The sequence below is a fragment of the Eumetopias jubatus genome, unplaced genomic scaffold, assembly GCF_037043125.1.
Source record: "Eumetopias jubatus isolate StellerSeaLion01/CBP00866 unplaced genomic scaffold, mEumJub1_p1.0 scaffold_4, whole genome shotgun sequence".
Taxonomy (NCBI): Eukaryota; Metazoa; Chordata; class Mammalia; order Carnivora; family Otariidae; genus Eumetopias; species Eumetopias jubatus.
In genome coordinates this window covers 59,077,975-59,103,309 of record NW_028274810.1, presented here as the reverse complement: position 1 = coordinate 59,103,309, position 25,335 = coordinate 59,077,975, and the positions used below count along the sequence as shown (strand labels likewise).

The window sequence follows — 25,335 nt, the reverse complement described above, 5'->3', positions numbered from 1 at the left end:
TCTGTATTTGGATATATTTCACAGAGAGTATCTTGTAAAAACCAATAGGGAAAAACGTCTGATTTATAGAATCCTATTTCCTGATGCTGGGAATGCTAGTTCAGGTCTCTGTTAACTACTTCTTGGCCAGTGTAACTGATTTATTTCCACCATGCCGCCCCCCAGCCCAGCTCTGCAAGTATGGGAAGAGCAGAGACTCTCTGATAACCAGGTGGTAACCAAGAGCTGGACTCTGCTGGGTATACTAAACTCTTCAGGCAAGTCAGTTTATAGGGGTACAGACCAAGGGTTAGATGACTCCAGATGAATGTGTTTGTCAAGTGATGATCATGTTTACCAAGATCCTTTTATCACCAGCTGAGTCCTCTTTTAATGGCTTAGGTCACCCTGGAATTATTTCAGAAACAGCCTGATGTTAGAATCTCTTGTGGGCTTGCCAGACACAAATCTAAAGTGAAGTCTGTAGTCTTTTTGGTAGGAGACTCCAACCTCAAGCCCACTTGTATGAATTCTGAACAAATGTTTTCATATTTGAGAAAGTTCTTGCCCCTGCAAAAATGACCATTTATTTAAAAGAGAGAGCTTTGGTTTTATTTATTTATATTAGATATAGTTTTTGGCTATAATAATCTTGACCAATTAAAAAAAAGAATCACTACATTTTCCAAAAGAAATTATATAAAAGGAAAATTATATATATATAATATAGTATATAATTAATTACATATTATATAATATATATTATAATTTTTCACTTGTAATATATATTACATATTATATATAGGTATAGTACATGTATACACATATATACACACATACATAGTTATAAGACCTGATAACAGAGTATTAATTTATTTGACAGTCCTGCATTGTCTATGAGATTAGTTTGGATATTGAAATATTCTTATTTCTAGAACATTCTAATGGCTTATGGGCCCAACAAGAAAGAATCTAGTATATACCATGTAATTTTATGGTTGTTGTTGAATAAGTATATATATGACTAGAGTTCCTGATTTTTATTTAGAATACAGGCTGTTGCTGTAATAAAATCTCTAATTCCAGGGCTCAAATAAAGGATTTTATTTCTCATGGTCCAGGGCTGGTAGTGTACCTGAATGGATTCAAGGATACAGGCTTGTTCTGCCCTCCATAGGGTTTGGTCCACGTGACTGAAGGGAAAACCATTCCAGTCCTCAGGAAGGAAATAAGAAGAGGAACCTATGTTCCTTCCCTCTAAGGTCAGGAACAAGTGATTATACATATCACTCTTGCTGTCATCCCATTGACCAGAACCTAGTCACAAGGTCAGAACTAGCTGTAGGAGAGCCTGGGAAATGCATTCTTTAGTTGGTGGCCATATACACGGCTGAAATAACATATACTATAGGAAGAAGAGAGAATGTATATCGGGGGGCCAACTCTCAGTCTCCACCATAGTGATTAAGTTGAATGTGAGTTTTCCAACATCTTTGGATCTCAAATCCTGTGACACTATCCCTCAGTCTACCCTAAAGTATGATGGAACAGGGTGGCATGAGAACTAAGCTTTGTTGAATATCTACCATGGTCCATGTCCTTTATATATAGTGTCATTTAATTACTATTAACCACCATGAGTAAGTAGTAGTCTTCCCATTTTACAGTGAGGAAACTGAAGCTCAAGAGAGGCAAAATAATGGCACAAAGCCAAGAAATGGTAAATTTGCCACCTTTTCATTGTCCAGTTATTACAAAAGGTGATTCTGGAAAAACTGATTTTTCCTTCCTGGGCTTCCATTACTCTTTTGTGAACTGAGGGCAATGAACTATATCAGCTATTCTCAAAGTGGAACACATATCAGAACACCTGGAGAGATTCTTGAGATGCTGAGTTTCTGATAGAGAAGATATGGAGTGGGGCTGGTGCCCTGGCATTTCCAGCAAGTTCCCAGGTGATGGTCCCCAGCCATACTTTGAGACCCACTGGTGTAGATGGTCTCTCAGATTTCTTCCAGCCGTTACATACTGGAAGGTCAGCAACCTGGCTAGCTTCATTAGTCCTGCATTGGTTGGTGATCAGAAACACTACTACTCCCCAGCTGCTTTGGCCACGTTTAATGGTTCTCCAGGAAAACTGTCAACCTGAATGGAGGAAAATGCTGTTGAAAATCACTTCTCCATGTATTCATTTACTCATTTGTTCAACAGATATTTATTGCTCATTCCATGTGCCAGGCATTGTGCTAGATGCTGGAGAGACTAGGCATGACTAAGATATACCAAGGCCCCTGCCTGGGATGTGTATAGAGACTCTGGAGAAAACAGATTGTTAATTTATTATTATTACTGAAAAATAGACTATGAAGAAACAGATTATTTTTTATTATTTGAGAATGAAATCCATGGACCTATAAGAATAAAATATTCTGCTCTGGAATTTGTGATTATAACTAAACTTTACCTAAAGAGGCTTATTTTCTACTGTGGTCTTAAGTCATAAATTGCCTATTTTTCTGTATCTAGTTTGACTTTTGTTCTTTGCTTTTTGAGATATTTCTATTGTGCCAGCGCAGTAAGTGGCATTTTCATTTAATTTTTGCCAACCCAAACTTTGCCTTCCTGTCCTAGATGAAACCTTGGCTTTGTTCAAAATTTGCATTTTCATTTTTAGCAGATAGTGACAGTTTAAATCAACAGCAAGAACAGAAACCCTTGTCTAAAGCAATTTCCTCACTATTATTCCTCACCTCAATGAAATTAGAAGTCCTAGGGAGATGAATTCAGATAGTCCTCTCCACCCTCACCTGCACCTCCAGCAATTTGCCTTTTTTCTTTTTTTTTAAAGAATAAAAGATGAAGGATAAAGGGCTCTTGAAGGGAGGATATCTAGTCTGAAAAAGAGAGAGAAAGGAAATCATGTACTGATAATGGTGATCATTTGTTGAGTGTGTATTATGTGCCAGGGACCACTGCCAGGCATTTTATGTGAATTATCAGGTAAACTTCCCAACAGAACCATGAGGTGCAGGTACTATTACTATTTTCCTTTACAGATGCGGAAATCAAGGCTCACAGAGGTTAGATAACTGTCACCAAATCTCATACTTATTTGATGGAGGAGCAGGGATTCAAAACTAGGCCTGTCTGACTTTAGAAGCTCATGCTTTTTACTAGTCAATTAAACCTCCAGTCATTTCCATGCATTTTTCATAGGGATGGTGCTGAATCATTTGGCTTACTGGTTTTCTGAGTCATCTCCGCCAACAGGGCCAGATCCAATGTATCTTCTGCACTGTCTTGTATCCTCTCTATTCCTGCCCTTTTTTCTTGTGCACTCCACCTACTCCATCATCTTTCTTTCCAATAGCTTCTTGTGGCCTGTTTCTGTGATGCAGAAGTCTGGTAAGCTTGCCAGGGAGTAAAAGTGCATTTGTTCAGGACTATAATGTTTATTTGAAAGGGAAGTTCAATCACAGATGTGACTTTTTTATGAGCCTCATTCTATATCCTTGTGATTGGGAAAATACATCAGTAAGTAATGCTTCCATGAAGAGTCACTATCATGTCCATTATTTTAAAAGATTGGCCAATAAAAGCACTCCATTATTGATAATCCATAATTAATATGAAGTAAATAATAAGCATTTTAAAGTAAAATTCATCATGATAATAATGAGAAATGAGGGGTTTTTTTGAAAGTCAAAGATTTAGAAAAGGTAGGTTATCTATCACTAAGGAATGTGTAATCACATAATCTGGGGTTCAGTTTTTCTCTTTTTATTGGTGAGAACATTCTGCTCTTCAGAAGAAAGAGTTTGTGGTTTTATTTTTTAAGCTCATTAGGATGATTCAAAAAGTCTTGGCTAGCAAACACCTTTTAAAAAAATCAATTTTTCAATAATTTAGAGTGAATCAGACCCATATAGTTACATTTCCCTTAAGGGGGATGTGCTTTCAAAATAATTAAAGTAGAGATAGCATTATAGATCTTGAGAAAGTGTGCTCAGAAAATGTCTTTTGATTTGTTATGAACCACAAAACTTTGGTAAAATGGGACAGGACTGGAATGAACTGTCCAGTTTCATCACTAGCTAGTGGAACATGACCAGTAGTACAGAAAGTGCTAAATGTCCACCTAATCTTTATCCTTTTTATTAACAAGAGTCAGACTTTTAGCTGTACATAGGGCTCTTAAAGACCACATCTCCCAGCCTCCTTTGCAGCTACATAGTTTCGTCTAGGTTTTGGCCACTGAGATGTAAGCAGAAATATTCCATGGGATTCCTGAGAGGTCCCCTTTAAAGAGATGGTGGGCAGAGTGTGGATGTGTTTTTCCTTCCTGCAAGCCTGAATCAGGGAGGTTGGCTGGAGTTCTTGCAGCCATTTTAGATAAGGAAGACAAACGCCATACTCTCGGGATGGCTGAACAGTGAGCTTTAACGAGGCTACCATACCAGCCTTGGATTTGCCATCTCTGGACTTCCTTTACATGAGAGAGAAATTTCTTTTTTTCTTATGTCACTTTTTTGTGGATTTGTAGCTACATTTAATCATAACTAAGAAAAACAGTGACTCATCAGATTTGGGGAAAGAGCAAATGCATTAATATAATAAGTTTAGCTACCATTACTGAGTACCTTCTGTATGCCAGGAACTGTTGTGAGAGCTTTATTTCTAATAACTCACATAACTCACTCAACGGTCTTCTAAGAGACTGTTAACCCCATTTTACAGATGATGAAACAGAGGCATAGAGAGGTTAAATAATTTGCCCAAGGGCACACAGCCAAGACGAGTTGAAGCCAGTTAGTCAGCTCTAGAACTTTCTCTGAATCACTGTGGAAGAATGACTTGACAATATTTTAAAAACCAGCAGGGCACCCGGGTGGCTCAGTCTGTTAAGTGTCTGCCTTCCTGGGATGGAGCCCAGCATTGGACTCCATGCTCAGCTGGGCGTCTGCTTCTCCCTCTCCCTCTGCTCCTCCCCCCTGCTCCTGCTCACTCTTTCAAATAAATAAATAAAATGTTAAAAAAAAAAAAAAAAAGCAGAAGCTGTACTCAGACTCCAGCTTTTCTACATAGAACAGAATTATCCCCTAGATTTGACTTTGTCAGTGATTATGTGAGTGACCTCCGACAGGCACATCATTTAACTACCCTGTGCCTTAGACTCTTCACCAGTAAGAGGCGTATGACAGTCCCTCACCATGCCTGTGAGGCATCTACTCTGAGCCTGGCCCTGTGCCAGGTACACAGGTTTGTTAGTGGCCACTCTGCTCTAACCCACTAACCTGTGAGTTAGTGACCCACAGGTGGGTCAAGGAGACAAGGCCTGAAACACTCGAGAAAAAGCAAGGAACAAGGGAAATACATTTGCTTCCTGAATCCTGTGTACAGTTGAATTTGTGTGTCCTATCTATGCAAACCACAGATCTTCTGTACATCCTTTTATAACCCTCATTACATTTGAATTTTTCATGGATTGTTTGTAGTTACGGGTTTAATGTTCCCACTAGAGTATACATCCCATGAGGACAGGGCCATGGGCCCCTCATTAGCTGCTGTGGCCCCAGCAGAAACCTGCCTGGGCTGGTACTGCTCTAATGCTACAGAAACCCTCGAAACTGATAATTATCCAAAGATACTTGGTATATCTAAGGGCCTTTGGACCACCTCAGCTCATTATCACCTCTAAATGGTCTTCTCTCCATTCCCACTGCCAGTCCCATGCCCCAAGGCTCCTCCCCAGCTTGACTTCCACTGAGACCGGTTCACAAGTGAACATCATGGAAACGTGATCTTGAACATATGTCAGTGTGGGCCACTGTTGATGTGTGTTATGATGGAAATAAGATGGCAGCTGAAATGTGGGGAAGACTTTTGGGTTGAGACCTCATCATGGAGATGGTTTTAGCAGTGTGAACATGTGGGCAGGAGTGTTCCTGGCAAATGACAAAACAAAACAAGAGCATGTGCAAAGTCCTAGGGAGAAAAAGAAGTTTGGCATGTTTGAGGAAGTAAAAAAAGGCCAATTTAGTAGAATGCAGTCCAAAAGGGGAATGGCAAGAGATGGGGTAAGAGATTTAAAAAATGTGGAGCCTTGTGAGCCTTGGAGTAAGGCATCCGAAGTTTTCCTAAGGGTAATAACAGAAAGCCACTGGAGGGTTTTGAAGAGGGAAATGTGATGTTAGCTTTTTAACATGCAGTTGGCTTTCAGCAAGTATCTACCATATAGCAGGTACTTATGCAGATACCAGAAATGCTCTATTGAACAGATACTGTGGCCCACAAGGAAATGACAGTCTGGGAAGGAGGAAAGCAGACGGTGTCAGTAAAAGATAGCAGTAGAACCTGTCCTGTGCACTCTGGAACTACAGATGGTTTTTAGGGAAAAAAATTCTCCGTGATCAAATCATATTGGGACTTCATATTTCATACTTCCTTAGAGATTCTCATTGTACACTAGCATATTAAAGTGTCTTGAGAATCACTGCAGTATAAAAACCTGTCTCGGTGCAGCTTGGCATTTCCCGAACTTACTTGCATCGAGATCTGCTTTCAAATAACAGGAGCTTTTTGAACCCGTTGTGTTTGAACCACGCTCTGGGAAACACTGCATTAAGGAAACATGGCAGTTAACTTAGATGCTAGGTGTGACAGCTCCTGAGACAGGATCTAGCTCAGTTCAGGTGCAGAAGGGGCAGGGACTGAGGGTGGCCTTCCTAGAGAAGGTGACCTCTGAGTTGCTTTCTGAAGAGTGAGTAGAGGTTAGGCATGTGAAGAAGCAGGGAAGGATGTTCCATGGAGAAGGCACAGCTGGAGCAGACATGGAGACCCAAAAGAAAGCACGTGCTCATTCTGGGAAGATAGATTTACAGATTCCAAGAGGAAGAGGAAAAGTTTGTTACTTTCACACCTTAGGGGAATAGTTGTTTTAAAATGGAGACAGAGTAGAATGCAATCTTCCTCATCTGGATTTTAGTCTGAATGCCAATTTTGGCCGTCCCCTGTTCCCACTGTCTGTGCCTCGCCAGTCCCCTTTCTGCACCTTTCTCCTCCTGTGGCTTGCACATGCGGTACAGCTCAGTCTTGGGAAGGCCAGACAGCAAGCCCCTCGCTGTGCACCTTTGTCCCCTGTGTCAGATGGCTCAGCCTTCCCAGAAGTGTGGGTTTCCTGTTCATACCTCCAGCTCCATTGGCACCGCACTGTTTCTGTCTTCACATTGTTTCTGAATACTCTCACACTGCACCCCGTTTTCCCTTCCACATCCTTCCAGGTTCATTTTTGATTTGTGCAAGGCAGCATAATTAGAGGATGTCACATTTCTCTGCCAGAGAGAGTCTCATGCCTTGCGGGACCCCAAGCGAACTGGAAAGGTTCGCAGATGCCAAAGGGTCTCCCTCCTGTGCAGCCAACTCCTTCCGTTTGATATAATAGAGGTTCTTTTACATGGGTTATTTTTGCTTCGTTCTTATCAGGTGATTAATAAAAATCGCCCCCACTTAACTTGCTGTCGCGTAATTGTTTTTATTTTCACACTCTGAAGTATGTGTTTATGAACTCTATTTTACAAAGGGGAGAAAGCCGGAGAGTAACTTGCCCAAGGTCATTCAGCTAGTTGTGGAAGAAGCCATCGCTTAAACCTCAGGGGCAGTTGTAAAGGTCTCACATTAGTACATAATGCCCTTAAAGGGTCTAATTGTAAAAGCATTTCTTTTGGGAGGAGTCTGTGCTTGCATCTCCTTGGGCATCAGGATCACCAGGGAGTTTTTAAAAAAAAAAACAAGGATTCTAGAGTCTTCCTTCATAACCATTGACCAGAAGTCGGGGATGGGGACCCGGTGATAATGCAGGGGTTCTCATCAAAACTGCCTGAGGGGTGACTGCCGGCCCCCCTCCCCCAGCCCCACTGAGTTTCTGCCTCAGTGGGTCTAGGGTGGAGCCTGCACCTGCGCTTTTGCTACATTCTTCCAGGAGCTGTTCACACTGCCTGTTGGGGAACCCACTTTGATAAGCTGGCTTAATGCAGCGGGTGAGAAATGAGGGAACAGGACAGGGATAAGAACTGCAGAGTTGGCGACAGGAACGCTCATGCCTTTTTCATTCTTCCTTTTCTTTTTGAAGCCCTTGAGGTTTTATTTCGTTTTGACCAAATATTTAAGTTAAGAACTAGGAAGGGCTATACCCTAGAGTGGGATTTGGAGCCAGGCAGCTGGGATCAATTCCCACCTGCAGTGCTTAGCGAGGCTCCGTGCTTCAGTTTCCTCTGCTGAGAAACGGAGATGCCAATAGCTGCCCCCAGGCATGGAATCAGTGATGGTTCTGTCCTTATCTCTGTCTTTATCTCTTCCCTTCCCATTCACCTCGGGGTAAGAATAGTGAAAGCCCAGAGGCTCCACTTGGCTGTCTTTAGTTCAGGAGGTTATCCACGCTTTGGAAGTCAGCTGTGCTCTGCATTCATTTTGTGAATTATTTAGGCCTGGTGGTGCTGGTTTCTCTTCCGCCTCTTTTGCATGCTCCTGCAATTGTTCCCAAGAGGAACTGCAAGGGGCGGGGAAGACAGTGGAATCCTGGAGCCTCTGCTGGATAGTCCACTGGTTCTAGGTCTGGGTCACTGGCTCTAGGCCCAGGGGAAAGCAGTACCAGCCTTGCATTGCAGAGGGAGGCTGCAGGTTACCAAGCAGAACCATAGCGAGGGAATTTGCAAGTGCCACGTTTAGGACAGGGTAGTTTTCCCAGAAGGAGTGGGTAGAACTAAGAGCTCTTACCTGGGCCTTGCGAGGGGAGTGTTTTCACTCGTTTGGCTGACGGAGAAGTGTGCTTTCTAATCAGAGCAACTGCCATCTTAAGTCCAATCCTGATGTTTCCTGGAAGGTGGGATTCAGACAAGTTACAAGTCCATCTTGTGTTTGGATGTCTTTATCTGTAGGATGGGGATGGCTGCCCTTCCCTCACAGGATTTATGAGTTTCAGTGAGGTAAGAGCTGTAAAGTAGGGTGTCACACCTTGCGTAGATCACAGCTAGCGCTTAGTACAAAATAGCCCCCTTCCCTTGTATCATGATGTCTTCTATATAACTTCCTTTATATGGGGGGGGGAAGAGGAAAGTAACATATTTATGGGAAATCAGTTAAGGGCCGTGCAGTGTGCTGGGCTCTCTCATGTCCATCATGTCATTCATTTTTCTAGCATTTCTTTTCTGTACTATTCTTCCCATCTTAGACAAGGAGAAATAGAGCAGTGACATAACCTAAAGTTTTAGGGGTGGTAAATGTTGGAGTGGATTTGAACCTGAGCGTTCCGAAATTCAACACTTAGGCTAGTATTATTCTGTCTCACGCAGCAGGGAAACTGGGAGAGCATCGAAGGAAGGAGATTCAGGTTGTTTCAGATTTGATTTTTCAGGCTAGAGAAAATCATTTATACTTTGCCTTGTTTTTCTAGTTCCTTGAGGATATGAGCTACTGGGCCAGAGGATATCAGGCACCTGTTTATTTATGGCTTCCCCTGTTAGGTGAAGGGTAACAGAAGTGCCATTCCTAAGTTCCTCAAAAAAGCCATGATGCCATGTGTCAAGCATGCATGTTCAATGATGTTCTTTACAGTATTATTTATAGTAAGAATAATTAAATGACAGTGTTGGGTTTTCCCTAAGTCCTGTGCTCCTAGAAAATCGTGAAGGTTGATAAATGCCGCCACGCCTGGTGCTCCAGAGATGGCCTATAGCAAAGAATTACTCTTTCCCATTTGACTTTGATAAGACTCCTGAATACCTCCCTTGTTTACTTAGGACAAGACCACACAGAGACCCTCCAAATTCCCTTTCTCTGTCTTATGAATGATTAGCTGACCTGCGTGTCCTCACTGATCAATTGGAACAAAATGCTCGTTAACCAAACATTGGTTAGGATTCTCTCCTTCCACCTGGGCCCTAAACTTTGCCCCATCCTCACCCTGGGCCAGGATACAGCCCTCCTTAAGAGTCCTACACTAGTCAGGGCTCTCCAGAGAAACAGCCCGTGTGTGTGTGTGTGTGTGTGCATGCCTGCGTGCGCGCACTTGTGCATTCACACATGTATTGTGTGCACACGTACCCTACAGTGAATTCACTCATAAGTGTGTGGAGGCTGGTAAGCCTCAAGATCTCTAGGGTGAGTTGGCAAGCTAGAGACCCAGGAAGAGCTGATGTTTCAGTTCAAGTCGCAAAGCAGGATAAAACCCATATACCAAACTGAAGGTTGTCAGGCACAGGGCGCCTGGGTGGTGCAGTTGGTTAAGCATCCAACTCTTGGTTTCAGCTCAGTCATGATCTCAGGGTTGTAACAGCGAGCCTGGCATCAGGTTCCCCGTGGAGTCTGCTTAGGATTCTGTCTCCCTCTCCCTCTGCCCCTGCCCCCCCGTGCCATGCACACTTTCTCTCTCTGTCTCTCTCTCTCTGTGTCAAATAAATAAATAAATCTTGAAAAAAAAGAAGAAGAAGTCTGTCAGGCAGAAAGGATTTTCTCTTACTGAGGAGACCTAGGCTAGGGAGAGGTATCAACCTTTTTGTTCTACTCGGGCCTTCAACTGATTAGATGAGGCCCACCCACATTACAGAGAGCAATCTGCTTTACTCAGTCTATTGATTTAAGTGTTAATCTCATCTAAAACACCCTTGCAGAAACATCCAGAATAATGTTTGACAAAATATTTGGGACAGAATTGTAGCTTACAGATCCAAACTTCCAGACAAGGTGATACATAAAATTAACTATCACAGGTTCCTCCCTCAAAATATACTTACCTCAGAGTAAAACACTCTCTGATCTACTTTCAAGTCACACCACTCTTTTACCCCATTTCCCTACATTCTTTCTCACCTTGTTTATTCCACTATGTAAAAGAAAGACCCATTTTGTCTAACTCCTGAGACAGTTGCCGATCTTGTGGTCACAACATTCTCTGTATTCTCTCTCCCCAGCTGCAAAACCCCTTTACCTCCTTATAGTAATCCTTACTAAGCCTTTTCTTACTAAGTCTGGATGTGTTTTTAATTTGACAAACATACCAAGTGTCTAGTACTAAGGGATTGGTTAAATAATGGGTACATTCAAATTACAGAATATGATACATTTTCAAGAAGAATGTACTAATTGGTGAGGAAAGATGTCTATGAAATACTGTTGAGTTCAAGAGGCAGAATATAAAATTGCATACTTATATTATCCCTTTTATTTACAATTAAATATGTGTGTATCTTCATATTTTTCAATGGTGGTCTCTAATAGTTTCTAACATTTCAGTTGTAGTTATCTCTGGGAGGAGGAAAATTAAGGGAGGATCTTTTCTCCTGTCTTTTTGTACTGTTTGAATTGTCTATAATGAAGTTGTATTGTTTTTGTAAACTGAAGGAAAACCACATTGAATAATAGCTTCATGATCTCGATTTTTGATTTAAAAAAAAAATCAATTCTGATCATACAGACGAGGGCCCAGTGGACTGGCCTCTTGGATGCCCCTCTCCATGGATGTCCACCCTTGATCACCTTCCAGAGGCTGTATAATCCCAAAGTCTTTCCCTGGGGAAGACAGTGCCAAAGGGTGGAGTCCTGCACAGTTTATCTGTCTCTCCTCTCAGCTCCATGCACTGAAGCCTGTTGGAGCTTGGATCTCCCTCTCTCTGCCCTCAGTGCTCCCTCTGGAAGCAGCCTCTCTGGCCACTGTGAAGGGATTTGATGGCTGGGGACACTTCTGGGCTTTGGGCCAGCCTTCCTTTTCCATTTTGCCTAAGGTCCTTCATTCTTGTGGGTCTTGTGTCCAAAGAATGAGAAACTTAAAAACTGGAGAAACAGATTCTATTTCATTGACAAAGCTTGAAGCTTCCATCTTCTTAGCACTGGAGCATTTTCCCCACAGTCTGCATGAGCCTCCTGCATTGTATAACATTGTATAACATACACATTGGATGACATAGTTGGAGATTTAAATGACATTAAGTGAGAGCATCAGTTTTGGAATCTTCCCCTGCTGAATTCCCGTGGCAATGTGGGTGAGGGCTTCAGGGATTTTACTCTAACGTTTTGGCTAAATGCCAGCCTGGCAAATTCCATTCCTTTCCTTGGATGCTGCAGTGCCAGCCGTCCTCCTTCACCCAGGGTGAGGTCATTGTCTCTGTGATTAAATAGTGGACACTTTCCGCTTCTTCAGCTCCTTCGTTACAGGAAAGCCTAAGAGGAGGGGCTTAGTATTACAGCTCCAGACTCCCATTCCTCTCCTTTTTCATGTCTCCAGATTGGCAATCTCTGCCATAGGTTAAGTTTTAGATTCAAACCTCTGTTCCTCAGCCCCTTATATCTCGATGTTCCTCAAGTGTCAGCGCTAGGGCTCATCACTCTTGAACATTCCCTTCTCTCCTTGAACTAGATCAGATTTATAGTCTAGGGTTCTGTGAAAGATTCCTTTTGGGGAAAAAAAAAATCTGGTCCTTGGAAGAAAGTTTAAAAAATGATTGCCACGTTTCATTTCTTTATATATTTGAGGTGTTTCTGGGCTTTAGTGATAAAAGAATCTAACATCTCAGGATAAACACAGTAGCAACAACAAACTTAGCCCTTTGTCTTTCTGTGCTGTGTTTATTGTAGCCTGGCTACTGAACCACAAGGGCTATTAAACTAGAAGTGAGGTCCCATGGCAGCCTCTCCTCGCCTGGTTGAGTTCTCTGTGCAGTGCTGTCTTCTTTGTGTAAGTTCATATCTATGCATTTATTTCCCCTTGAAGGATCTCATGCACAAAGACCCTGGTCTTTTGAATATTGTCTCTGTACTGTTGAGTTTTACCTACTAAACCAGACTGAAGGGATACATTGTCATCTGCTTTCCATGTTCTGTCTGGTAAATGGTTGGTTGTCAGGACAACGGCATAGAAGGTGGAGGGTCGTTGATAACCACATGAATTCTTTAAATAAATGTGATGAGAGCAAATCCCAGTCTGTCCTTGAAAGCAGTACAAGAAGAGGAAAGGTTTCAGACAGGTCCTTCCTTTTTATAAATTTGATACTCCCTTTAAAAATTATCCACAGTTGAAGTTGCTTATACTTTTACTAAAAATTCTGAATAAAGGCATTGCCTTTGTTGGACAATATGTTGCCATTCAGCATATGAAATGTGACTTTTCTGGCCGCCCTTTGGAGCACCTGCCTGTGTCTTGCCAGCTCCCAGAGGACAGCATGGTGGCTCTCTGTTGTCTCTGTGACAGGCACATAGAATGAGTGCCTCATGGGTACCACAGGAACAAACAAATGGTCTCAAATCTTCATGGTGTCCCTTATAGATGGGTTTGATGATTTATAACTGCAAAACAAACTGAGCTCAGAGAGTTTAAGTAACGTTTTCCAAGGCCCTTAAAAGCTTGGGGGTGGGGGGGGTGTGCACAGAATTAGAACCCAATTCATCCTGACTCCTAAGACCACACTCTTTTCATTACAGCACACTGACTTGCTATAAAACACACAAAGAGGAACAAACATTTTAAAAGACAGAACATTTCTAAGATGAAATATATGCTTTTTAAAGCAAGAGTGGAAAACCTTTTTCAAAGGTAGAGTCGTGGAAAAAAAAGAATATGTAATTTAGTATTCATTGAGAATAAGCAATTAATTCTGCCCTCCAGGGGTGAATTTATGTCTAGCTTATTTGCACATGAAAGTACAAGATTAGCTTCATTTATATGAAAGTAAGACATCTGGTTGGGAAGTGAAAAATTTGGTCAATTACCTGAATCATGTTTGGTCTACATGACAGAAAAGCCCCAGATGTCTTCAAATCACCAGATGTTTGGCTTGTGTGGTGAACACCGGACCTACTGACTTTTTCCACATGAGAGCTTGTGGTTCAGTCTCCTGTAGATTCACCCCTTGTTAGGAGGTTGTTAGCATTCTGTAAACTAGTAGTTTGCAAACAGTAGTCTAGACTAGAGACCCGACACTGGCCCCCGACAAAGGGGTATGTGATAGGATGAGAAAATTAGGTCATAGAAGCATATTGTACTTAATTTTTTTAAATGTTCTTATCTTGAGATCATCTCCTTCCTGTCTTTTTAGTGATAAAACATTCCGTTAAATGATCCTGATTCTAATGTTTGGATTTTGTTTTTTGTTTTTTTTTCAAGATTATTTATTTGAGAGAAAGAGCACAAGCAGACGGGAGGGGCAGAAGGAGAGAGAGAGAGAGAGAATCTGAAGCAGATTTGCCACTGAGCACAGAGCCCTAAGTGGGGCTCGATCCCACCACCCTGAGATCATGACCTGAGCTGCAATTAAGAGTCAGACGCTTAACTAACTGAGCCACCCAGGTGCCTCTCTAATGTTTGTTTTTAATGAATCTTTGGGACTAAAGGAAAAATGGAGATGCCTGTGTGAGTCGCACTTTTCTTTATATGACTTCTTTAGTAGATTCTGAAAAAATAAAACCAACCCAAACTGTGAAGGTTACTGCTTTAAACACGTTAATTTCTTTAGCACAATGATAGCTAAAATATTTTTATTTCCCAGATTTGTCTTTCTCTCAGAGTGGGGGAACTGTCTATGTCCAAACTGTTGTCCTGGGTCTTGAAAGCATTGGTCATCTTAACAGCCAAGACTTTTCCTGACAAAATAATCATTTTTCCTCGTGAAACAAACATTTAGTCCTTAAAATAACTCCAAAGAAAACACCTTCTGCACTTTTCACTCTGGAGACTTGCCATGGAGCTATGACTACAAGGGGGACACTTTTTGTGCTGGAAAACTGAATTCCATCACTGTGAATATTTTAACAGCTTTCACAGTCTCTGTGGTTTGCTCTCATGACCCCAAAAGCATATATCTCCACATGCTGTAACATCAAGGATCTCTCCTCAAGCTTTATAAACTCAGCCCGAATGAACTGAGTAACCATTATATGCCAGGCGATATCAGGGAGACCAGGAATACAGAGTTGTTGTAACCATTATAATATCTCCTATTAATTGAGCATTTGCCCCAGGACAGACAGCATCTTAAAGTGCTTTATTTGTATTACTTTGCTTGATTCTCAAATAACATAATAGAGTTATTGTAGCTGTTTTATAGGTGAAGAAATAGTAGCAGAGAAATTAAATCAGTTGCCCACCATCACAAGGCTTCCCGTCTCCTGACCAGAACTGCTAAACTGCATGCCTCCGGCAAATACACCTGTGACAAGAGCGATACCCTCAAGGTGGTTATAATCTAACACGGAAGAACGAGGCACAAGAAAAAAAAGTCATTGTGTAGAACAGAATGATGTAATTCCAAGAAACATGCTGTGGGGTTGTAGAGGAAAAAAGTGATTAATTATGTTCTACCCAGGAAAGGCTTTTGAAGGTGGCCTTAGGCTAGGTGAGAGCAAAATAGGGCATTGGCAATTATCTAGAGAATTAGGTCACTGTGGGTGTCAAAGTGGATGATTTCAAGCTGAAAAGCCTGCACTGTATGCTCTGAATAGTTGAGAATCGGCAGCCTACACCGCTAGAATCCGCTGGATTTTGCCAACCCTCTTGTTCGCCCTGTGACTTAGAGTCCTGGCTTGGGTGAGCTTCTTGCCCCAACTGGGGGTGGGTACAGGCTGGTATTGCCACAGCAGGGGTGTGGAAAAGTGTGGCCCCCGGCTTCAATCTAGACTTCTGCCACCACAGCAGGGTGGCCCCAGAGAAGCCACCTCCCTCCCTGGCTTTGGTTTTCTGTCCTGCAAAAGGAATATGCTGAGGTCAGTGGTCACAATGGACCATTCACAATCCAGGGTCTCTGTTTTTGGAACCTGCCTAAGGCAGTAAAGGAAGGAGCTAGAAGATTTGAGCATGCTGGGATTTCATGGCTCTTAGGGGTTTGTTCCTGGACATGACCCCCCAGGGGAGCCTCTGCAAATGAAAGTGCATTCCTTTTCTGTTCATGACTCAACAAACACTTGAGATCATTCTTCCTGGCTCCAGTATCAGCCCCTTCTAATCTACATGATCTAGAAGGGAGATCCTCAATTTTGGAATCTGGGAATCCTGGATTGAAAGCCTGACTGTGCCCCTCATCCGATAGGTGACTGGACAAATTAAATAACCTTTCTGTGATTTTGTTTCTACAGCTGCAAGGCAGTGATTCTAATACCAGCCTCATAGGTCTGTTGCTTAGCATGAAAGGTGAGAGCAACTGAAAAATGCCAAAAACATGACCAGAAAGCGTGTAGGTTTTGATCAACAGGCACTATTATCATTGTGATATTTATCTTCCTAAAATACAAGTTGTCTGCACCACTCCTTGGCTCACTGACCTATATAATAGTTAGCAGTTGCCTGTCAGAACAAGTCCAAACGCCTTGGCCTGCTGTCCATCCTGCCTTCCTCAGACCTACTTAGCAATGAGACCTGTGGCTTTTCACCTGTAAGTTCACCACTGTCCACTTCTTGAATCAGACTTGACCAGCCAAGGAGCATTTAAGAGCCTCTGTTCGTTCCACTAGATGGTGATGTCCACAATGTGTCCGCACCACAGCATCTGGGTGCTTAAGTGAGAGACGTGGGCCTGCTGGTCCCCATTTTCTAGGCATACAGATAGGTCTTGATACCTTACATTGTCTCTGAGTTTGAGAGATGAGGATGTGTTACTGGTGGGATTATGTTAGGAAACACGTTTCTCTTCTCTTTCCTAGCTGATACTCAGCATCGTGTGTGTGTGTGTGTGTGTGTGTGTGTGTGTGTGTGTGTAATATATTTGTCTAAGTTGATTGATCTGTGTCTATGGTCTTCTGTTTTTAAAAGAAACTATAAATTCAGTTGAATGGATATTACCGAGAACTGTTCTAGGCACTGCTGTGTCCTAGGGGGAGGGAACCTGAATGCAATGATAAATAAAATCATCTTTGAGTAATTCTGTGTTGAGCAGGAGAGAGAGGAAGAGAAGAGCATGGGGAGAAAACAAAACATAGTGTAAGGGTCATTTAAAATTTGATTTAAACTATGTGATATGTTTATTAAATACCACCTGTAGGTCAGAATATAAGACCAGAGATACAAAGATTTGTAAATGACAGTCCACACCACAGAAGAGCTTACAAGATAAAATATTTACAAGATATAATTCAGAAGAGGTATTGGATGAGAATCCTATGTCTACTGAAAGCCCTATGAGGGTAAGGAACTTCTCCATCTTGTTCCTTAATGCATTTTCTGTATCACAGCAATGCCTGGCACATAGTAGGTACTCAGTAAACCCTTCTGTAATAAATAATGAATGATGAGGATACCATCAGAAAGTTTTACATTTAGTCAATAATTTAAGGTTTAATTCCTAGTTAAAATGAGGTCATTTTTAGGAGGCAAATGAAGGGCAATGAACAAATTAATGTTTCAGAAGTTGTCTTTCACCAGATGGCAGAGCATGTCAGGTTTGAGTTTTTTGTGAATTTCTCCGATTGAGTGAATAGTTCTGGATGTCTGTGACTCCTATTCAGGAGCAAGAATTACCAGAATGTCCTTTAGTCTTGTATCAGTTTTGGTTCCAGAAGGCTCCCTGATCTAACCCTCCCAAACGGAGATCTCTATAGAGGAATTTAGGTGCTTGGTATGGGTCAAGCCCCTAATATTGTCCATTCGTTGAAAGTATCAATAGCCAGTCTACTGGCTGCCATATGCACATGATGCTATTATGTCTTGTTTGGTGAGCTTTCATGCTTCACCTAAGTTTGGAGCTCAACCAGAGTCAGGAACAGGTCGTAACCACCTGTAAAATCACCCCAGCGCAGAGGATGCCTGCATGAAACGACAACCTTACATACACCACCGTATATAAAGATAACTTAAGATTAACACCAGCCTCTCATTGGAGAGTACAAGAGTACAGTCCTGTTTCTGTTCCCCCACTCCTAAACGAGATTGAAAGTGGCTTCAGTCCCAGAGCACTCAGAGAGCCTTGACTGCTGGCAAGGCCAGGTGAGAGCACCATCCCAGCCAGTCTGGATGGCCTGTTGACCTTGGCAAAGCTGAGCAGGGACAAGTGCCCCTATGCCAGGCACAGAGGAACCAGGGTCGCATGCCACCCGTGCCCAAACGTCTCTCTCTCTGACATTTCCAAGGACATGAGCCAACTTTTCCCCTGGGTTTCATCTCCTGTTTGTAGGGATACAGAAGAACACTGAACCTTCCAGTTAATAACAATGCCCCTCCCCCATCTCCCCCTTCCTGGAGAGGATCAGAGTTCTGTTGACCATTATAATGCATTTTCTGTCTCCCAGCAATCCACACAGTCATTAATTTCTGCTGCTGACGTCAGAAAAGAGGATTATGTGTGTGTCTGAAACTGTTCCCAAAGTGCTCATTAGTCATAGATAATTGAAAAACTGGTAGGGAAAGATTTGGTGTAATAGTAGCCCCCGCCTGTGAAGAGGGACTTCAACCACCAGATAATTGTAGGCTCCAGCTTTTGACCGCTCACACTGCATCTGCCTGTCTGAATAGGAATTCAGTGGACATGAGCCCACAAACCCTCAGTGATTACTTTTTTATACCCCAACATGAGAGTGTGTTGATAGGGACAGAAGCCAGCCAACTCAAGAAAAGAAGTGAACTGTCCTTGGACCTCTCCTGCCTTCAGGCTGACGAGCAGGGTTTGGAAAAAGTGCCCAGGATACTCCTTAACTTCATTTTGCTTTTATTTTAACTTTAAGCTAGTTTGTTTTGATCACAAAAGAAATGTAAGGTCACGGTAGAGAGGAAGCACAAATCTTAGGGAAAAATGTCCTACCCTGGGTCCCAATCCCTGCTATAACAATATTCTGCATACTTTTCTAGGACTTTTCTGGAAGTAGAGGTGCTTGTATTTTTGTCTACTTTAACAAAATTCACAAATGAGATCACACTCTGAACACTATTCTGTATCTTGACGGTTTACCAAATTTATCTTGAACTTCCTTCCAATTTCATACCTTAATTCTTCCTCATTCATTTTGATGGCTGTGTGGGATGTTTCTGGATACATGTGCCCTAATTTGTTTACCCTGATTTATGGGGGAAACACCTTTAAAAAATTTACACGAGAAATGTGTAGAAGAGTTTTAGAAAGTATAGGTTGGTAAAAAGAAAAAAAAATAGTAATAATTTTTTCATCCAGAAACAAAGTTTTCTTTTCTTTTTCCCCCAGGAATGTATTTTTACAAATAGCCCATCTACCCTCTTTGTTGTTGTTCTTTTTTTTTTTTTTTAAGATTTTATTTATTTGACAGAGAGAGACACAGCGAGAGAGGGAACACAAGCAGGGGGAGTGGGAGAGGGAGAAGCAGGCTTCATGCTGAGCAGGGAGCCTGAAGCGGGACTCAATCCCAGGACCCTGGGATCATGACCTGAGCCGAAGGCAGACGCTTAACCATCTGAGCCACCCAGGTGCCCTTTGTTGTTGTTCTTAAAATGAAGTCACACTAGGCATAATGTTTTGCAGCTTGCATTTCAGTTGGCTTGATAGTTTCACAGATAAAAACTGTTTCCTATTCTAGCCTTTCTCCACTGCAGGTTTATCTTCTTAAAAAACAAATCTTAGTACTCAAAGCTGTTGGCTGGCAGGGCCTCATTGCCTTAGTTGGGGCTCCTTGCCCTGCTGGAGGCCCACACTTCTCTGCTCCTCCCTGGTGCCCCTTTTGCCAACATACTGAATGCCTCAAACACTCTGTGCCCCTTGGGGGGCAGACTGGGCTCAGATGTCACCTTCATCTGGATTTCCTGCACTCTCCTGGGCCAACTCACTGTCCCTCCTCTGGGCGCTGGGAATACCACATACATTCCACCTGCCGAGCCCTTGATGAGAGGCTGAGAGCCCTGGTTTGACCAGACCACTGTGTGAGCCTCCTTCACTTACACCCTAGCACCTCAGTGTTGCCACCACTGTTCTTGAAATGTTTAAGATGCGTGGATGAGTGGTGGAACAAAGGCTAGGAAAGACAGCCAGTGCTGAGACTGTGAGGTCTTGATTAAGTCTGGGAAAATGGATGCTGTGATTAACTTAATTTTATGGTCAAGGAAGAGCCGAAAGGAGGATTAATTCCAGAACAGTTGTCAAGGCGCACTAAAGCTTGTTTCTGACAGCTCCTGTAGTCCCTCAGATGCACCCCTGGCTAATAAACTTAAAGCATGATCTGATGGGGTGATTTCTCAGCGATTCCTACCTTTTCGAGCACCTTCTCTTATGCCAAGCCGTTTCTGTTTGGTCTTGAAATAAACAAAGCTTCTTCCTGCTTTTGGCCCGGATAGACTATTCCTGAAAGGTGTGGTTCCACTTCAAAGGAGGATGTGAATCTTTGTGCATGTTTATTTTCATTCCGGGGCCAGTGGCCTGTGGAGAAGGCCTGGCTGACCACCCTAAGTTGGGTTCTCCGGCAGCAGATGCTGAGACAGATTTGGGGGTACTACAAGGTAATTATTAGGGGTTGCCATCTGTGATAGGAAGAAGGAGAGAGGAGGATTGGGCAGAGCAAGGATTAGAGCTGTAATCCGGCCCCGCCTCCCTTGGCTAGCCCAGAGGAGTGCTCTGGAGTGAAGTGGCGTCCCTCAGAGTCCTTCTGCTCCCAGTACGCTGAGTCATCAGGTGGGGCTGCCCGGGGACAGGGGCTACCTTGGTACAGTGGCCCAAAGGTGCTGGCAGCTAGCAGCTGTCTGCTGATTTGACCCCCCTTCCTGGGCCTCCAGGCTGTCCTTAACAGGGATGCAGGCGGTGGCGTCTCCATAGCTCCCATACTCCCTGTATCCAGGTGACCGCCATGGCCTCTCACTGCCTGCTTCACAAAACCTCTCCCGTTGCCTGCTTCTGCATCTCCCTTGCCCATTCCTTGATGGAGGTCCTCCTCTTCTCTCTTACCAAAATCGCTTCACAAGTGTTCTCCCTAAGCCTCGATGTCTTCTGCTGCAAGTGCTCCCAGAGAAATCTGGAAAAGTGCAGACGCAGCCACCTCGCACCCTGGCTGTAATGCTTCTCCAGAGGCTCTCAGTGAGCTTCATGATGGAGTTTGGATGCCTCCGCCAGGATGGCCGTACATGCCTTGTCCCCCTTCCATCTCCAGCCTTATCTGCCCCTTCCACCCCCAGCTCCTCTTCCTCCTTGCGCAGCCCCTTTGGCTGTCTCCCGTGTTTCTTGGCTTTTGCTCCAGATGCTGCCTGTGCTGGGAAATCTACCTGCAGTCCTCCAGAAGCCCGTCTCAACTGCTGCCCAGAAGGCACCCCAGAGTGCCCCATCTTGCTCATCCTCCTGTCTGGAATCTTTTGTTAAGGAAGATTATACCCCTTCTGTTTGTGAAGCTCAGGGATGAAGGTGAAACATTTTTACCTTCCTATAAAAATTAACCCTTTAAGAAAAATCTGAAGGTAGTGAGCATGATTTCCAAACGGTGCTACCGTTTTAAACATAGCATAATGTTTGTTCTAAAAGTACTTCTTTGGGGGCATCTGGGTGGTTCAGTTGGTGGAGCATCCAGGCTTTTGATTTTGGCTGGGGTCCTGATCTCGGGGTCATGGGATCGAGCCCCGCCCATGGGGAGTCTGCTGGAGATTCTCTCTCTCTCTCTCTCTCTCTCTTTCTCTCTCCCTCTCCCCCCTGCCCATTCCCCCACCCACATGTGGTCACGCTCTCTAAATAAGTAAATAAAATCTTTAAAAAAAGGAAAAGTACTTCACTTGTTTTCTTCATTCACTTAAAATTTTTTTAAAATAGATATACTTGTATGTAATTTAATGAATAAGAGCACAGGTCTGTGTCCATCACAGTGGAATCCATGGCCTGTACTCCAACACTTGTGGGGTATTTACTTTCCCTGTATAAACTGACCTTCCCCATCCGTCTGTGCCATGGGGACACTAGAGTATCCTTCACATGGGGTTATGACAACCAACTGAGAAAATGCATCATATGCCCTTAGCACAGTCCCTCGCACAGAAGTGCTCAGTAAAGATAAATGCTATCTCTTACGTGCTGGATACTAGATGTAGTGCCATACTTGAGATCGTATGTCTCTGGAGACAGATTGTCTCCAGCGAAGGGCACTGCTCTCCTTCAGGTTTCTGCTGGCTTGGGCATTCAGAATAGGTGAGAAGTTCTCCTTGCTTTCCACCCCATCATAGGAGCATCTTGACTTTATCTTCTAGACCAGGGCTATCCTATGGAATATAAGCCACATACATAATTAAAACTTTCCAGAAGCCACATTAAAGGAAAAACCAATAGGTGAAATTAATGTCAGTGTATCTTATATAACTTAAAACATCCAAAACATCATCTCAGCGTATATTTGATGTAAAAGTTATTAATGAGATATTTTACATTCATTTTTGGCCATACTTTTTCGTATAAAGTCTTTGACAGCTATTGCATATTTGCCACTTAGTACACCCCAGTTTAGACACTAAATTTTCATTGTAAATATTTAGATTTCTTTTTTTATTATGTTAGTCACCATACAGTACATCATTAGTTTTTGATGTAGATTTCCTCAATTAACATTGAAAATGTAGATTTGCACACCCAAAGTGGTTTCAAACGTACTTAAAAGTTTTACAGTAACTGAATTGAGTATCAGTTTTTAAATTTAAATGAATTAAAATGAAATTAAGTGGAAAATTTAGATTCTTGCATTATTCCAGCCACATTTTAAGTGCTCTGTCTGCACGTGCCAAGTGGCTACCATATTGGATGGTGAAGCTCCAGAGCACATTGCAGGGGTTTCAGTCTTTTGCTTGCTTTTCTTAGCTAGACATTTTTCAAATTCAATTATAGAAGAAGCTCATTACCTAAAATGGATAAAAATGGTGTCGTGGAGGATTTTTTTTGTTTCTAGTTAGAGGAGGTCGGTGAGCCACTCACCTTCTGCTTCCCTCAACCCCCACCCTCCCCTCCACCTCCAGAAGTGCTGAGCAAACTGCTGACCGCACATTCAGAATCTTAGAATCTTGGAGCTCAGAAGGGTCTGAGCATATATGTGGGTCCACCCCCCCCTTGCAATGTAGAAATACTTATTATATATTTCTTGGCAGGGGGAAGGGAAGGACTCAGCCTCTGCTAAACACCTGAGAACAGATGGATTTCTTCATTGTATTCTGATTTTCATGGCTCTCTGTGTCCTGATCTCATCTCCCTAACTAGGTTGGGTGCAAGGACTGCCTTTTACAGCACCACAGCGCCCACACAAAGCAAGACAATCAATAAATTCTTAACTGAAGGGCTGACTGACTGCAGGAATTCAAGGTCACTTGAAATATCAGGGTCGCAGCATTGCACAACTCCAAAGAACACCATTCAGATTGTTTTCTGTGGTTGTGCAAGTAGCAGCCTTGTAAAAGTTTGCAAGATTTAGACTGGGTTCTCTTTTCCAACGGAGAAAAACTTTCAAGACTTTTATATTGGAACAAAATAATCCCCTCCCTTATCCTCTGACAGGAAGCAACTACACAAGTAAATGTTCTCAACTTCCTTAGGAATATATATTAATCAGGGACCGGGTGTGGACGCATATGTGTGTGTGTAAGGTATGCTGGTAGAGCTGCTGCCGCGTTAGGAACAGTTTAACCATTTTAACCTCGTCTTGAAGAGGCCACTGTGTTTATATCTTTTGGAATTTCCCGTGAATGGAATCTTTCTCCAATTTGAAAGGTGCCTTAGAGCTCTTGATTTTGTAAAGGACCGCAGAGCGTGACCCATAGGAACCAAGGACATGCACCTAAGTCACCATATGAGCAAAAGGACTGTTGGTGGGTGCATGGTTTTTATCTTCATGATGTTGACAAAAGGCAGAAGAGAGGGGAGGGAGCGGAGAGGTTCTCTTAAGAAAACCCTATGTTTGCTTTTGTGTTTTTCAAACTGACAGGTGTTTGTTTTTCCTCCTGTCTACCCAGGAAACCAAGTGCTGCCTCCTGGAGCCTCTCTTGGACATGGGCTCACACCAGAGGCAGCGAAGGACCTTGGCCTTCCTGCTGGAATTGCCGTAGCAGCTTCCCTTATTGATGCCCACGCGGGAGGCCTAGGTAACCACTCACTCCGCGTCCATGAGCAACACCGGGTTCAAATGGAATAGTCCTCAGAACCAAACACGCTCCTTTCCTGTTTTTAAAGCAGGGAACAAGGGCTGGTGGTTCAAGATATAGAAACAAAAAGCCCTTTTACAATTAGGCATTTGGATAGAATTATAGAACTTTTTATCAAATGTGGACTTTAATTTTATTAATTTTTCCATACAGAATAACAGGGGAAGAATCAATATCTGGATGGTTCTTTGGTTTACTGAAAATTTGAAAAAGATACGTTAACTCCCAGCTAGCATGTATGGTGGTGGTGTATTTACTTATATGTTTTTTTCTGAAGGTACTCCAAAACCCTGACGAGACTAATTGATTTATTTTCATAATTTTGGCTTCTATCCTATATCCAGTTACTTGAGTGTAGTCTTGATTTCATCTCCTAAATAACTCTCACATCTGGCATTCAAATGTCTTCATTATTTCAAAGACCTGTTGAACACTAACTGTGTCCTAGAGGTGGTGCTTGGGAGCACTGAATTTAAAACCAAACCAAAAACCAATGTATCTCTTCCATGAATTTTAATAGGTAGGCGGACAGTGAGACAAGGTTACAGTCAAGTTGTGATGACTCTCTTCTCCTCTACATCTTTAGTGCTGTTTTTCTTTCTTTCTTTTTCTTTTCTTTTCCTTTCCTTTCCTTTTCTTTCTTTCTTTTCTTTCTTTCTTTCTTTTTCTTTTTCTTTCTTTCTTTCTTTCTTTCTTTCTTTCTTTCTTTCTTTCTTTCTTTCTTTCTTTCTTTCCTTCCTTCCTTCCTTCCTTCCTTCCTTCCTTCCTTCCTTCCTTCCTTTCTTTCTTTCTTTTCTTTCTTTTCTTTCTTTTCCTTCCTTCCTTCCTTCCTTCCTTTTTTTCTTGGGGGGGGTTCAGATTCTCAGTATCTCTCACTTCCACTATAGCCATATTTTTTTTCCTAGCCTTTCTTTCTAACAATCTTGTTGTTGTTGTTAATTATGGTTAAGACTTCATACGATCAATGTAGTTGGTCATGACCATTGGATTTTTCAGAATAGATTTGATTGGAGTAGAAAACATCAGAGTGCATGTCACCTAGTAAGAGTAAACACTGTTTTTATGGAACATACATTTATATTTTGTGTGTAGTACATGTGCATACTGGCCCATGATGAAAATGAATTTCTTACTATGGATCATAGTCAAAGAAACTTTGAAATGTATCCTGTTCCATACTTCGTATCAGAGGTTAGAGGTGTCATTCAAATACCTATACTGACTTGTGCTCCCAGAATTCAATTTGTGTAAACACGTGTATTTCTATTCCCAGACTG

At 42.5% G+C, this 25,335-nt stretch overlaps 1 protein-coding gene across 10 annotated transcripts in view; it reads left to right on the top strand.

The window, feature by feature from the left end:
* Window positions 1-25,335, top strand: part of FGGY (FGGY carbohydrate kinase domain containing) — a 418,161-nt gene that overhangs the window by 172,968 nt on the left and 219,858 nt on the right. For all 10 annotated transcript variants that reach the window (XR_003609898.2, XR_003609900.2, XM_028106807.2 and 7 more), the window contains one exon: window positions 23,870-23,998. Coding sequence is in view for 8 of the 10 variants with exons in the window: in XM_028106807.2 (XP_027962608.1) it covers window positions 23,870-23,998 (129 nt within the window). In the remaining 2 variants the exon portion in view is untranslated. The remainder of the gene's footprint in view (window positions 1-23,869; window positions 23,999-25,335) is intronic.